The 15,539-nt window shown below is 42.7% G+C and overlaps 1 protein-coding gene and 1 long non-coding RNA gene across 3 annotated transcripts in view; one reads left to right on the top strand and one right to left on the bottom strand.

The window, feature by feature from the left end:
• CNTNAP2 (contactin associated protein 2) overlaps positions 1-9,746 on the top strand; it is a 1,009,321-nt gene extending 999,575 nt beyond the window's left edge. For both annotated transcript variants that reach the window (XM_061464593.1, XM_061464594.1), the window contains exons 23-24: positions 6,063-6,134; positions 7,756-9,746. In XM_061464593.1, the coding sequence (XP_061320577.1) occupies positions 6,063-6,134; positions 7,756-7,955 (272 nt within the window). In that variant the 3' untranslated portion in view covers positions 7,956-9,746. The remainder of the gene's footprint in view (positions 1-6,062; positions 6,135-7,755) is intronic.
• On the bottom strand, positions 1,649-6,726 carry LOC133274971 (uncharacterized). The gene is made up of 3 exons (XR_009745344.1): positions 6,553-6,726; positions 3,214-4,119; positions 1,649-2,093 (listed from the first exon to the last, which is right to left on the bottom strand). It is a non-coding gene; the product is annotated as an uncharacterized LOC133274971 (long non-coding RNA).
• Positions 9,747-15,539: the final 5,793 nt, after the last annotated feature.

Genomic DNA, 15,539 nt, shown 5'->3' with positions numbered 1-15,539 from the left:
CTGTGTTTTGTCATTGGTTAAGAGTGGAAGTGCTTGATATTGAAAATAACTTCAGCCAAATTCTCAGTTTTATACTCAAGCTAATACCAGTGGGACTTTTAAGAAAACTCTGTTAACAGAGATTAATATTAAAAAGTCCTCTCTCAGAATCAGCTCTAAATTACCTAGAAAAGGGGGAATAGGGCTAGTTTCCCTTTTTACTCTGTTCTCAGTTTGGGGAATAAGGGGAAAAAAAAAAAGTATTAATTTAAAAAAAGGAAGAAAATAAGAAAATACAGGAACTTTAAATGCAAAATTTGCCCTGGCAGCATAAAATGACACAGTGTTTTTAATACTGCTTCGGATTTTTTCCTTCTTTTTCTGAATTGCTGTAGTTTACCACATGGGAGCTCTTCATAGAGCCACGCTGAGGAGGGAGCACTAGGTGGGATCGGCAGAGGCAGTGGGATGAGCAAGAAAGGGCGACAGGTGTCTGCAGGCTGTGATGTTCCCCTTTGATGTAGGCTGTGTAATGGAGTTGTTTACTCCTGCTCCATCATTCCTGTGCATGTGTTTAGAGTTTCCTTTGTAATCCAGTCCCTTCAGGAAAGGGAATGCGACTGTGAGTGCACATTATTAGTTTCTACTATGAAGAGGCAAGCAATGAGATTCTGTACTTACAGTCTGTAATAAGCAGTGCCCTGTGATTTCAAACCATAGCAGTACAGCCTCACCTGCCCAGCAGAGCTGAATAATTTGACCAAACACAGCCCGAAGAGCTTGCTCTTGTTTTTCCCTGTGTTCTGGTCCTCTGGAGACATAAATTAGTGAATGGTTCTAGTGTCCAACACATTCCCAAAATCCCAAGGTATCAGTGAGTGAGTGTTCTCTTTGCAGGCTCCGTTCGTGGAGGCCTGGCTGCAAAATAGAATTAGGAAGGAGATACAGCTCACATCTTTGCTTTTACTTTGTTCTGTCACGGTTCTGCTTTTAATGAAGGTCTTGATTGCTGGCTATTTTATGTACCTTGTGATCACCAGATCCAGTTGTTCTGGTTGCTTCTTTAGTTCATATTTATGTGAAAACCCAGCTGGTCTTAGTAATAGGAGAATACCTGTCAAAACTGTGGACATCTGTAAAGGCTAAAGGTCACAGCAGCCTTGCAACATGTTAGTTTTAGGTTGAACAAACTCAATTTCCAGCACTTCATGGGTTTCATCCAGTCTTTGGTTTAGTACTGTGAGTGCTCCCACCCTGTCTCTTTTAGAGCAGATCTTAATGGTATCTTCCTTTGTAGTGCAGTGTATTTGAACTAAGACTTGCCCACTCAGTAAAAAGGTTCAGTTTGAAATTGCTTCCAACACCTCTCTAGCTGAGAAGGCTCCCTGCTTGGGTTTGGGTTTGGGTTTCCCCTTGGCTTTACTGAATAGCCTTTTGCTCATTTCTCTGCCCACACCCACATTCTGGACCACTTTTATCAGGGTTGGCCTGCATTTCAATTTTGTGAATTTGCAAAAGGCTTTTATGTGGGATCCATTGTAAAAACTCTCCCTCTGAAAATGGCACACCTACTCTAATGAAGCAAAATTATCATTCACTCTATTAAATCAACCACATCTGTCATCTTTAACACTTAATCCTAATTACAGGCTGTTCTTCCAGCCCCATCTCCCCTTTCCATTCAGTGAGAGCTGCTGTATTGCAGCTTGCTGTGGCAGTGACCATGCTGAGCGTGCCGGGTGACGGTGTGTCTCCTTCCACATTTTTGTGGTCGTATGAAATTTCAGATGTCATTAAAACAGTGGCCAAAGCATGGATTTTTCCTGCAGTCAGTCTTTCATTAGCCTCTTAGGTGCTACAAAGTTTCTTTAACCCCATTTATCCCAAGACTAATAACAGAAAGTTGAAAAAGGCAAAACACAAGTTCAGACTCTCTAGACTTACTCTGTAGTTATTGGAAGTATGGCCTCATAAACAGGGGCACATGAAAAAGAAAGCAAAGCATGCATATCTCTTTTATGTGTGTTGGCTTCAGGATGATGGTCTTTAAAGCAAACCCTATGGCCTGCTGTGGGAAGACAGAGTGCAAAGAGCAGCATTGCCCAGCTTGGATTCTGGAAGAGAAGCAGATGAGTGGTGTTCATAAGCCACAGATGAGCTTAGCATTTCCTGGTACAGTTCATTCTGTCCCTACGCTAGCTGTAGGCTTTAGGAAAATGCCTTTGGTGTGTCCTGACAGCAGACTGATGGCTCTGCATGAGCAGAGGATTTCAGGGCACTGGCACCATGTCTCTTGGGCCAATGTGTAGCTGTTTTCTAGGATAGATTATAAAGCTCTTTGTGCTTCACGTTTTGATTCACCCAAGTAAGACCGTGTCTGCCCAGAGAAGCCTAGGGAAGATTCAGAAAAAGGTCTTTAAAGTAAGGAAACCTTTCCAGTATTGTCCCCAGACCAGATGGGAATTAGCTGTTTAAAAGCAACCTTTTTGACCCAGGTAATGAAGGAAGACTGAATAGCACTATTTGTGGCTTCAGCTAACAATTAGACAGTACAGTATGTAGGCCAAAACTCCTGCAGTATCGTCCCCACACCCCCCTTATGTTACATTGACAACGCAGAGGGGGTTTGCAGGGTAACTACATAGAGTAACTGCAGCTCCGTGGTGCCTATTTACTGTGGGCAAGTTATGATTTGAAGCTGTTGAGGTACACATAGCAGTGCAAGAGGGCTTGCTAAGTGAAGTTAATGTCACAGTGATAATGGAAGAATGTGAACAGGAAAGAGGTGTTCCCAGCTGCGACAGAGAATTGAAAGCACACGCATGCTCATCCTATACTTCATCTGCATATTATAGTCATCAGAGTTAGTTATTATACCACTGTGACTTAGATTCCCTTGAGACGTGAGAGTTGCTAATAAAACTATTCATTTTATCTAGCCAGTCATTTTAGGATTTACTCTTTACAACCTCTGAACAACACTATAGTCTTCTATGCTTTTATCAGAGCATCAGTATTACTGTTGCCCTTTGTCAACCTGCTCTGACGTGTTCTTTCCTTATTTAGTTCCTGAATTTCAGCACCAGTGGAAGAAAGAATCTCATTAGTTGTCTTCTTGACAAAGTTGCTTAATATTGCCAAGGAATATGACCATAGTATGGCACATATGTAACTGCTATACGAAACGCCTGCAGTTGGTGCCTGTGGGTGACAGTATGCTCTTGTTAAGCTTACCTTGGAGGATCAAGGAATGTGCCCTCATACATTCTCTTTTGCCTAATTGCTGTGGCAGGAGTTAATCTTTTGTGGTTCTTGAGACTTCTGATCGGTAGCTACTTCTCATCATTTGAGAAGCTACTGCTGGCAAGGAGAATTTCAAGGGAACTTCCACCTGAAAAAGAAATTAATGGGTTCTTTTCTTCCTCCTCTATCCATCTGTAGTAATACATTCAGTAAAAACCTGGTATAGACGCTTCTGCAGCAAAGGCTATTTGGCTGAGATTTTAGATACAGTTTTTCAGTCAAAAAAAAAAACCAAACCCCACAATACAGAAGCACATCTGTAATAGAACAGGAATTCATGAATTATTGAGGTATTATCTGCCAACACTGCCGCAGGTGCTTTAAAAAGAAGATTCATGAATGTCTTAAGCTCCATTTTCACTGCAGCACTCCTGGTTCACCAGCAGTTGCAGCAGGGCACAACTCATACAATCTGAGGGTGAACTGTTGTTGAAATAGTTGTCTTCTGCCCCCAAACACGTATTCCTGTTTCCTTTTTGTCAGAGATGAGAGAGTTTCAGAGTGGATCACATCTGCTTATTGATCCAATGGACATCTGAGCGTGTCTGATGACTAGATGCAATGGAAAGCAGCTCTGGATGGAGGCATCAGGTCCAGTCCTAGCAGCAGCTCTCAGACAAGATGAAGGATGTAGCTGCACACCACGCTTCATGTTTTTCATTATCCTATGGTGTACCTCAGTGGCTGCTGAACATCACAAGATGTGGTCTTCCATCTGCCAGGAATCCCTTGCAGCATGGCCGTTGTGATGTGGCAGCTCGGGAAGGATCACACTGCCATGAACAGCAGCTTTCCTCTTTCTTCACACTTCACTAGTGCCATAGTCCTCCAAATAACCTTTCAAAACAAGATAAAAGATACTGATCAGTTAAAGGGAAGGCAGAACTATGACCATTGCTGATTTTAAGCTTTCTCGTGTGGGGACACAGGAAAACAGCGCCAAACCAAGTGGCAAGTGGTAGAACTTGTTAATCACTTATGTTAACCGCTTACATGGCTCTGCTCCTGTGGCAAGGGGCGCCTTTTTGTGTTAGAATGGCAGAGAGCAATTCCTTGCAATTTGGCAAATTGATGCTTTTCTACATAGTGTAATTTGGCTTTAGAATTTTCCCTGAGGGAAGGCAGGTTTATCCTCGCCCTGCAAGGATAACATTATGGACCCTGTGCCAAAATGTCTCTGTAGGAAACATTCATGGTCCTGCACATTAAGGTCCTTCTTTGGAGCAAAACTCCCTGATGCGGAATCAGGTATTTATTTATCTTTCACATTTTTTAGCCTGGTTTCCTTCGGAGAGGTGCAGAAATGCTGTTTTCAGAAGCCAGAGCACCAACAAACGTCAGAGGCCCAAGTGCTGCTGGCAGAAGCTGCTGGCCAGGCCTCCTGCACTGAGAAATGCTCTCTTGTTTGTGCCACAGGCGACCAGCCAAGAGCTAGCTGCTCAACACACAGCTAGTTCGACTCTCCTCCATAGTAGGCACACAGGAGGCTACTCTAGCCCCAAACCTCTTTTCAGGCCACGTGGCGAGCTGAAGCCATTCATTCTTTTGTGCAGCTGCTTTGTGATATAAAAGGAACCTTATATGGATTTTACTCCATGCTAACAGAAGGCCAGTTGAGTTCCCTTAGCCGGTTTTGGTGTATAGTGAATGCACTGCTGGCCTGTAATGGCGACTTACTTATCACCTAATCCATCAAGTAAGGAAAACACAGCTGGGTTTTAACTACTGACCTAAGAAGTAATTCATATTCTTGGTTATTTAACTGTCCCCAGTTTAAGTACATTTAACAACATTTTCTCTATCTCAAAATCAATGCCAAAGTCCAGTGGCAAAGAAGAGAATGGCTGCAACCACTCACTTAGGTCCCCAGGCTTGCTTAATCACCACAGGGACTAGTTGCTATGTCTGACTATAAAGAAAGTGCTCATGATAGGTTTAATTGATGAGATTGCCTTTGAAAAGTCTCTGTGATGTTTTCTGGAGGTTAAAGCCAAGACTACAATCCAAATTCTACCTCAAACCTGTACTGATTCCTTCATCCAGCTCTGCTCTAAGGAGTTACTCCATTCTAGGTAGATGAGCACTGTTTCTTCTCCTCCTCTGTCTGCTGGAGCCTCTCCCGAGGGCTCCCCTGCCTGCTATGTCTCAGCTCTTCCAGCTCACAGTCTTGCACCTCAGCTCCAGCACTGGTGCAGCTGACGCACTGGGCTTTCTCCTAGAGTAGCAAAGATGCTGGCACGTACTCCTTTGGGTAACTGCTGTATGGCTCTGACCAACAGCAGATGCAGTTCCTCGCTTGCTTTGGGCTGTGCAGCAGCAAAAGGGATGGCAGTTTTTCTTTCGAAGAGCTTGCAGTTGTATGCAGTGGTGGTCACAAAACCCTGGAAGCTTCTGAAGCCTTTCATGGATAACATGGATAGTTACAAAGGCAAAAATCTCTCTAACAGTATGTATGATCACGTGCTTTTGAAAGAAAGGGCTTTGGCTGGTTTCATGCGAAAGAAGCTTACTGAATTTGTGTTAGCAGAGAAACAAAATGACCTCCTACATTAACAGCAATGCTTACTGAGAGTCCTCCTTTATAGTAATTTTATTTTTTGCAAGAAGGTCAGAGAGAAAGAGAACAGAGAAAGGTTTTTTTTATTTTCTTCTCCTTTGGATAAAGATCTCAGGATTACAGTTTTCTTTAAATCGTGTCTGGGGATGTTGGATGTATTTCTGAACTACTGTGTGAAGTTTCACTGCTATTACAACATGAATCTTTAATTCCCTATTTACAGCCAGTGCTGATTTCCCATACAACGGTCAAGCTATAGGAGATGGAGTTAACAGGAACTCTGCCATTATTGGAGGTAGGAAACCTATATACTTTTCTGAGATACTTTGCAGTATGACTGTGAGAGCTGAACTGCAGTTGGTAACATGTTCAAGCTAAGAGTGGGAAAACTACACCTCAACAACATTAAATAGAAACTTTTAAGCCCATTCAGGCACACTGTCCTAGTGAAATGGCTTGTTCTCATTTAGTTTGTCCCCCCAGATTCAGCTTTAACCAAATCAAAGTATTGATATTCATAATCCACTTACCTATGTGGGGAGCAACTCTGCAGTAGTTACTTCTGTTAACTGAGTAGTTAATTCATGCGAAATGGCAAGAACGCTTTTCCAGTTACAGCAGATTCAACATGAATCTGTGTCAAACACTATTTGCCCCACCCTTGACAAAAATCCTGCCTTGTCTTCTATGGGCCAAGTCCTGCTATAACTTACATGCTGGAGATTCCCATTTAGTGTGATAGGTGATGTTAAGTAATACCAGAACTGGAACCCTGAATTAGCATTCCACTGAAGATACTCTGGCCAGCTGCCTCCTGAAATGTGGATCCTGCTTAATTCCATACACACGTGCAATTTTCTCTACCCTGTCCCATAGGATGGAAGTGTTGCTCCGCAGCTGTCCTGGGAGAACTTTGATCAGCCCAATAGTTTTCAGTCAGTTCTAAATGCATATAAAATGCCATACTGATGATGGGTTTTGTCACGTAAAGCAACACTGAGTATAGTAGTAAATGCAGCCTAATGGAATTTCTTCCTTTTTTTCCATGGCCCCTTCAAGGGTCTGTTTCCATATCCAGGTTCAGATCAGTTGCTGTAGTTTTGATTTGCTGCCCAGGCATTGCATTCCTCAGAAGAATTCAGGCCCCACCTGAACAGCCTGGCTGTCCCTCTCATCATTTAACAAAGTGACATAACAGAATTCTGGCTGATAACAGGATGGTTTTTAACATGAAAATTGTATAATGTATTCATCCTGGAACACCTTCATGCCTGTAGAGAAGGAGCAAAACAAACCAGTGCTGTTTTACCACATAGTTACCTATGCATAAGAGGGTAAGATACATGAGGCTTCTCCGTAACAGGGCTGAATCTCTAATAGATCATAGCAGAAGGAGCAATTAAGGATCAGTCTGATGATAAAGCAGTTACATCTGTAATTATGTGGAGCCAGTGCCTAGTGGGTGGAGTGAGTCAACAGTGAGTCAAACCAATTTCCAAGGACATGTTGAGGAGCTACAATAGATCTATATGGCCATTGACTGGAAAGGGTACATCGGTGACTCCATCCTCAGAGCTGCCCAGGCCTTGACGTCACAATTTCACCCCTGTGTTCTGGGAGCGCTTGGCACCCTCTTCCTCATGGACAGCAAAGCTCACCACTGTAAGAAGGTATTAATGTTGAAGTTGGAATTAATGTTTTGAAGGAAAAGTCACTAGCACACTCCTTCCAGTGGTATTTTGCATATAGCAAGAACTATGTATCAATATTCGAGTAGTGGAAACCAAGCAGCTGTGGTGCTGTTTAACTGCCTGGGTAGCTTCAGCTCAGCTTGGAGGAGCTGTGGGATCCTTTCTTCGTGTCAAATCCTGTTGGTGCTCTCGTGAGTGACATCTTTTCTTTCCTCCTCTGTGTAGGTGTCATCGCAGTGGTGATCTTCACCATCCTCTGCACCTTGGTGTTCCTGATCCGCTACATGTTCCGCCACAAGGGAACCTACCACACCAACGAGGCCAAAGGGGCAGAGTCAGCCGAGAGCGCCGATGCTGCCATCATGAACAATGACCCCAACTTCACAGAGACCATCGACGAGAGCAAGAAGGAATGGCTTATCTAAGCGCAGGGGGACGGGGCCTGGGGTGGGATACGAGCTGGGCCAGGGTGGGACTGGGATGACTCTTACAGTGGGGAGAGAACACTGTGCGTCAGACACTTGAGCACACGTACAGTAAAAAGATCAGCACAACTGGAGGAGCAAGTGACAGGAAAGCACCACTGAGACTGGAGGAAAAAAAAGAGTATCTCAAGCATTTAAGAAAAAACACTTTTCCGTATTTATTTACAGCGAATTGCAACTTCCATATCCAAACAACTACAACAACGAGCAGTTTTGCAGCATCAGCATTGGTTACAGTTTTGAGTAGTACCTGTCCGTTTCTGTGTGTGTTTAGAAGTGTTCTGGATACCCGCAGTGAGCAATGGGGCTGGTTTCTTACATGTTTTAAAAGCTGTTTCAGTCGTGGGTAGTCCTGTCCTGAGAACAAGTGCCAGACCTTTCTTCCCACTGTTGTGTTCCTTCATGAGCACTTCCACCTCCCCACAGGCTGCCCCCAGCCCTGCACCTTGACCATATCACCATCCATTTTGGTGGTGTCGAAGGGAGGGCTCAGAGCTGGGGGTAAAGCAGGGGAGTGAAGATTAATGCAGATCTAGCTCACCAGTTTCTCAGCGTATCATCAGCCCTGACAGGATCCATCTTCTTGACCCAGGCACTTCGTTGATCGCATACAATTCTCATCAGCAATGTAAAAGTACTGTTACTACAACTGCTACTACTACCACCAGAGAGAATGATCACAAAGCACAGGAAGCTGGGGGGGGGGGATGTTGTATTATTATTGTTGTTATTATTTTGTTGGTCTCTAAGGGAGGTTGATGCTGTGTGAGTCTGTTCCTGTATCTTTGGCTATGGCACTGTTGACCTGCGACACATGCCAGTTAAAACTCAGCTCTGCCTGTGACATATTGGCATATACAGTACTTAGGCATAAGCATTGTAATAGGGAATTAGAGCCAGACTTTGTTTGTTTCTGTTTCTTTTTTTATAGGCTGTTGAAGAAATATTAGTACAGCTCTAGTTAATGCATTTGAACCCATGGGCTTCACATAACACTTTTTTCCAACTCTACAGAGCAGTTTATTCTTTAAATCCTTTGTTTCAGTCCCTTTGCAAGGAAAGCCTCTGCTGGCAGTGTTCACACAGGCAGGAAGGTGAGGCAAAGGAGGCTTGGAAACCAGAGAGCATGTGAGGAACACACAGGACACAGTGGAGAGTTTCTTTTCAATGCAGAGATTTACCTGAACTCTCTTGCTGTAAGGCCTTTTTAAGAGTAGCAAGGCCAATGCCAAGTGCAGCATCACACCCCATGTTCCCTGTCAGACTGGTGAGGTTGTAGATGTGACTTGAGAAGCAGTGTAGGGAAGGCAAAGAGGCAGCCTGAAGACCTAAATCATTTGATGGCAATAACATAGCTTTAGCTTGTCCTCTTGTAGCGGAGCATGGTTCTCCAGTGGTCTGATTTGACAGGAATTTAAGGCCTTAATGGGCAGGTTTTTGCAGTGGAACAGAATGAAGGAATGAATGTAAGGCAGGGCATTTGCTGTGTGCTGAAAGAACAGAAACAACACCAGGACTTTCCCTTTAAAGGTATTTATGCTCATGACAGTCTTAGAGTTGCTTTAATATTGCTGGGTTTTGTATGCACAGATTTAATCCATTTTTCTGTTCAAGAAGGATTTATTTCTCACCCAGATCTGCAACCTACTAGGCTGAGCAGTGCTGGCATCTTAAATTTCCTTATCTTTTTGGTTGCATCTTTCATTATTCTAGTTGGTGCATTAAAATGAACATGAAAAAAAATCATGGAGGGAGAAGAAAATACTGGAGCCTTACAGACAGTAAATATATAAGCACAATATGTCAGATAGACAAGGCTAGATATTAAGGTATACATAAGTATTAAGGAGAGTAGCCTGAAGTCCTTTTCCAGGTTCACTGAACACCCATATCAGAGCAAATCAAGCCCATTCATTTCTTCTCTTTATGGATTTGGAATTAGCATGCAAAAAAGTTGCCAGTTTCAGAAAGAATTACTGTTTCTCAGGTAACCTTATGTGGCAGAGGGGGTCGGGTAGGCACAAAAATCACCTCTGTCACTCTTGTGCTCTGCAGTCTTTTGCCTTGCCTCCAGTATTAACGTCTAGGGAGAGGTTTAATCGAGCAGATAAGTCCTCATTCTTGTTTAATCGTGGGTGTAAGATTAGTCTCCACCCTTGGAGAGTTATCAGCATGGGGATGGATCTAGCCTGCACCACTAACTACTCATCAAAATACAGAACAATCACAGATGGCTTTGTAGGACTGAAAAGGCATTCTCTTTTCTGTAGTATTTTAGGGTTAATTTTATTTTAATGGTATTTCAGTCCACTCTGAAAAACATCCTTGCTTTCAACTTCCAGGTTACAAAGAGAAGTGAATATAGCATCGTTTGCATAGATTGGGATTTGGTTCACAGCACAGAGTTACTTACTAATCTTGACTTAATGTCTGGGAGGAGGATCAGATTTATGTGTCCTGAGAGACCAGAGTTCTCTGCCGCTTCATGTAGGAGAGACAGGCTTAGCAGCCACGATGCAAAGTTGCCAAATGCCTCAGCATAGCACTAGCTCAGTCTCTGTGCCTAACCAGGTCCTTGGTGAAGGCAGGGACACTTGTCTGGGTTATGGTAGTGAGGACTCGCACATCTGTTTACTGGTTTTCTAAAGGATTACCAGCTGATCTCCCACAGCCCTTGGAATCAAGAATTCCTGGACAATAACGTTTGACCTTGCACAAGCAATAGCTGTAAATTAGCATCTTAAATTTGAAAGCCAGGTGATAAATTTCTGAAATCAAGCATGCAAGCATCTGCATCTCTCCATTGACTGGACACCATGGGCCTCTTCATGTGAAGTTCGTCAGTGCTATGTTAAAATGTTGATAATCTTCAAGCTGCCGTTATTTTCATGATACACTTTAATAACTCTACAAATTGTTTTCATTAGTAAAATGATTGTTTCCTTCTTAAACTGGACCTTAGACATGATATTGTAGACTAGCAGCTGGTCTCTGTATAGGCATTTGGTGATTGTAGGTGAATTCCTGCCTGTATTTCATTTTTGAGAATGACGTATGTTTAATTATAGCAGTGGTCATTCAGCAGCCTAGCTGGATGAAGAAGGAGCAGGCTCAAAGAAGTAGCTTGTGTATTTTGCTAGCACTATGTCTGTGCTGAAGATTTCTTCCTCTGCAAGTCTGTTACTGAAGGTTGAAACAACATCTGTAGTTTACTTCACCCACTCTAACTTGTGCCAGAAATGCATGTTGTTTAGCAGGTACTATCCATATGCTTGTAGTGGGGAGATATGTTGGAGGGGAGAGTAGATCCTGCTTGTATAAAACTCAGTACTTTCCCCAAAGAACATTAGAATAATCAGCCTTTTATCACCTCTTTTTAGCTGCTTCACCGATTTGAATGGTGCAGGGAAATGCAGCTGCTGTACTGGTTAGGGAACCAAAGTGTCCCAGTTGTGTTTCTAAAAGGCTCATTCCTGACTCCACAAGAATCAATGGTACCAGTGGCGGGGAGAGCAAGGCTGGGCTGGAGACTTGGACACTCAATGTTAGTGAAATAATGTCAGCAACATTTTGGATCCTCATTCACAACACATACAGACCATGGAGCAGCAAAGAGCCAAAATGATGGAAAGCTGATTTTGATGTCAGCCCAGCCTCAAGAGCAAAGCTGCAGTCCAGTGTGGCAGTTTTGAATCAGGTCTTTCATACTCTGCTTGTTCCAGATTCACTGATAGAAAATTCAGATGCATTACATAGGAATATGTATCTTTAATTGGTACTGGAGTATTTCTACTTTGTCTTTTTCCTTTCTTAAGCATTATCTGTACCTTTTATATCTCCTCTAGCAGTTACCACTTCAAAGGTATGGCAGCATTTTAATATCATGCTCTAGGTAGCGTGATGTATGTGAAAGGATGGTCAGCATAAATATTTCAGTCAGACTGTCAAAGCAGTGGTGTATATGTACAAGTTCGTTGTAGTGATAAGAATTCAGTTTAAGAGTCTAGTAAATAATTACATTTTAATTAAAACAGAGTCCTTTTATGGCAGATGCATCTAATTTCCAGGGTAGCTGCTGCAGTGTGGAGCTATCTCAGCTTGACAAGCAATAGCTTTTAATATGAACAATTTTCCATTTCATCAAGCATGGTGATGCTGAAAAGGGTGTCATTTTTGAAAAGCAGAACCTAAATTGTGTTAATCAGATTTCATTATCCATCCTAGAGAAACAAAACAGAAACCTTGCCTTCTAGAAGCAACAGCATGTAAACTAGAATGAAAGGATAACACGTATGTATGCCTGATACCTTCTATGAATGTCTTTCCTTTCAACTAAGGTTCTATTAGAAACCAGATTGGTAAATTTTAAACAAGAAAAAAGGAAATTTGAAGCAGTTTTAATTCCTCTGACAGCTGTTTCCTTGCGTTTTATATATTCTGATCATTGTCTGTATGTTTTCCTCCTACTACCAGGCAATCAATTTGGAAAAGAAAGAAGCTGGAAGGTCCTCTTAAGACATGACCCCCACAGTACATGAAAAAAAGGGACTTCAGAATGCATTTGTGCACAGGAAGATAGGGTGCTAAAACCAGGGAAGATTCACTGAAATGAAAGTATGTTCCTCCTGCATTAGGCAGCCCCTGATTACCTGTTACGGAGGAGGATCTCAGGCGGTGTAAATCCGTTCTTGTTAAGGTGGGCAGGGATTTGGTAGAAATGGAGTGACTGCCTTGCTGATGTTTTCCCCTTTCTGGTCACTTTGCAGATAGCAGCAAGTGGTCTGCCATCCTTGCTGTTACAGGCTCAGTGGCATTGCCAGCTTCACAAGAGGTGCACACTACAAATGGCTGAGTGTGGGTGGTTTGCCTTCTTTTCCTACCATAGCTCTGTCCTTTCCTTTATGAATGTGAGCCTTTTATTGAAGTTGTCAAGAAAAATGTATGTCAGCTCAACAGACTTGTGTCTGTTCTTTTTAATAAACTACCTTATCAGGCTTTAAAAAAGTTTTTATGATGTGAAGCATTTTATAAAAGAACTATGTTAAGTGCACTTGAATGGGAGAATGTGAAATCTAGGCGAAGAAGCATCAGTGCAACAACCAGCTGAGACTGTGACTGTGCTTGTACCAGTCTGTTGCTCTGAATGCAGTGTGAGTTGCCTTAACCACCGACTCAAAGCACTGTCCAAGACCTTAACTTCCTTTGTGGAATATAATAGTGGCAAAAGTCCTGATGTGATGCCTTGTGGCCATGTTTTGACCATTCATTTGTACTGACTGTTGTAACCCCTAGGAGAGTCACGCTTTGTGCAGGGATATTTTTTATTTATATAGGAAAGCTGTAGAACAAAGAGATGGGAGTGAAGGTTCAAGTTTAAAGCACTTCTGATATTTGTACACTGCGACACAGAGAAGAGTTTTGCTTCTTGCTGTCACCATGTGTGTCTAACTGCAGCTAGAAGTGTTATGTGTCCATATGCACCTCTGAAACCTAAGGCTGTTCAAGAGACAATGTCTACAGCTCCTGGGTAATGACTGCCATAGTGTGGGTGGGTAAGATACCAAACTTGCTTCAGACCCATGAGTCTGCAGTGCTGGCAGAAGCACTCACTCTTGAAATCAAGAATTAATTTTGGAGATGAACTCAAACCTTGCCCTACAGTAGTAAGCACATACGGCGCCTCAAATGAGAGCAGGCTTGGACCTGGTCACCGAATAGCATTTACTCCACAATCTGTAACACAGTTCTTTCAACACCCTGTTTAGCTCTTTCAGACACAAGCACACTTCTTGAAGAATGATCAAACCCCTGATTATGACAGGGGAAGAAAAGTGGCCAGTCCATGGCTTCATCACAAATGAAGGGGTTGTTTAAAAATCACTTTGTGTAAGAAAGCAGTTTGATACCAACAGGCTCTTTCACAGAGACTTGTGACCAGTTTTCTGTTTTCAGAAACATCTTAAGAGAAAAGTTAAGCATTATTCCACATGGTGCAAAGCACAACTAGAGCTGCTTCTGTGAAAAAGGGGCAAGATACAGTCTGCAAATACACACAGAAGCAAGTAACAAATGTAGTGCATCCAGTTCCTTCTGTGATGCAGCAGCTTCCAATAATGCCTATTTACACTCCCACTGCTATTTTTTCCTTAATGGAAAAACATCTGGATTTAATAACAAATATAGAAGTGCATTCACTTCATTTTACCATGGATTAATGTTCTCGCTTGGTATGTAACAGGGTGATAGGGAATAGCAAATGGTTATTTCCTCAGATTTCATAGCATTAATTCTGCTGGCTCCAAGGGTCAGTGATGTACTATCACTATATTATTAGAACATAGAGGTACTTATACTGGTAGTACTAAACAACTGGCACTCTGGATTCTAGCAAAGGCCTTGTCTGAGAAAGGCATATTTATTGAAAACCCATGTCAAGGCAGGTGACGTTTTCAGATGAGGAAGAAAAGTAAATTACTGGAATGACACTAGAGCAGAAGCCATTTGAGGCACTGTTTAGCATATGGAACAGAAAACTATACCTGAAAGAATGTCTTTTTGCCTTCTGATTAGGGATTTGGGATAAGTACAGTGCTGTGGCTAGTCATAGATCACCATGTACATGTGCATTGCCTTTTTGGTCAAAATGTTTGAGTTTCTTTCACATGCTTTAAAACATGTTGTAAGAACATAGCTGAAGATGTGGAACTTAAGCAAGCTGCCCAAATCTGCTGGTGAGAGCACAGAACCACAAGTCCCAAGCTCTTCTACCTGCTGCTCTGTCCCGGATGTGTTGCTGCCTGTCCCTGTCTGTTGTCCCTTTTCCCCAAATCTTACAGAACCACAGAACAGCCCAGGTTGGAAGGGAATTGAAAAGATCTTCTGGTCCAACCGCTCATGGCAAAGGGACACTAGATGAGATGATCTAGCATCCTGTCCAGTCACTTGTTTTCCCCCCACTAACTCCATTGTCAGGGTGGTAGGCTAACAACAGGCTCTTGTTTAAGCCAGACTGAAAGAGTCACTGGAGCAAGTCAATGCACTCTGGAGTCAGCCAGAAAGCAGTAACTTCAGATGAATTATGTCAGGTGGAAGCAGGCTTCATCTGCGAGATTTCCAGCTCAACAGCTCTCCTACATTTAGTCATGGCTTTGGTTCAGCGATGAAGAAACCAGCCAAGTCTATGTATTATTTCTTTAAACCCATGTGGAGGTAATGTAAAATAAACTTGGCTGAATGACCACAAGGCAGCCACCCCCTGTAAGCTGATACTTACTCTCTAAACTGCACATCCTCATGCTTATGGTTTGTGCGTCACTGAAGGATGCTGACCTTGGCACAGTCAATGAATCATTCACAAGCTGGCCCAACAGCTCTGTACTGCTTTGTGGTATGGATCTCCATTGGGTAAATGGTTAAAAATAAATCTATGGTTTGCCATCATAAAGCACTGGACACACTATCAGCAGCTACTTGTTATTTGTTTCTGTTATAAAATCAAGGTCTGTCTGCAGAGGGGTTTGTGTG

Source organism: Pezoporus flaviventris, unplaced genomic scaffold, assembly GCF_033815535.1.
Source record: "Pezoporus flaviventris isolate CSIRO_AGI_PZ_B2104156 unplaced genomic scaffold, CSIRO_AGI_Pfla_v1 ptg000037l, whole genome shotgun sequence".
Taxonomy (NCBI): Eukaryota; Metazoa; Chordata; class Aves; order Psittaciformes; family Psittacidae; genus Pezoporus; species Pezoporus flaviventris.
Note: the sequence above shows the minus strand (reverse complement) of the source record. Positions and strands in the feature narration are given on the sequence as shown.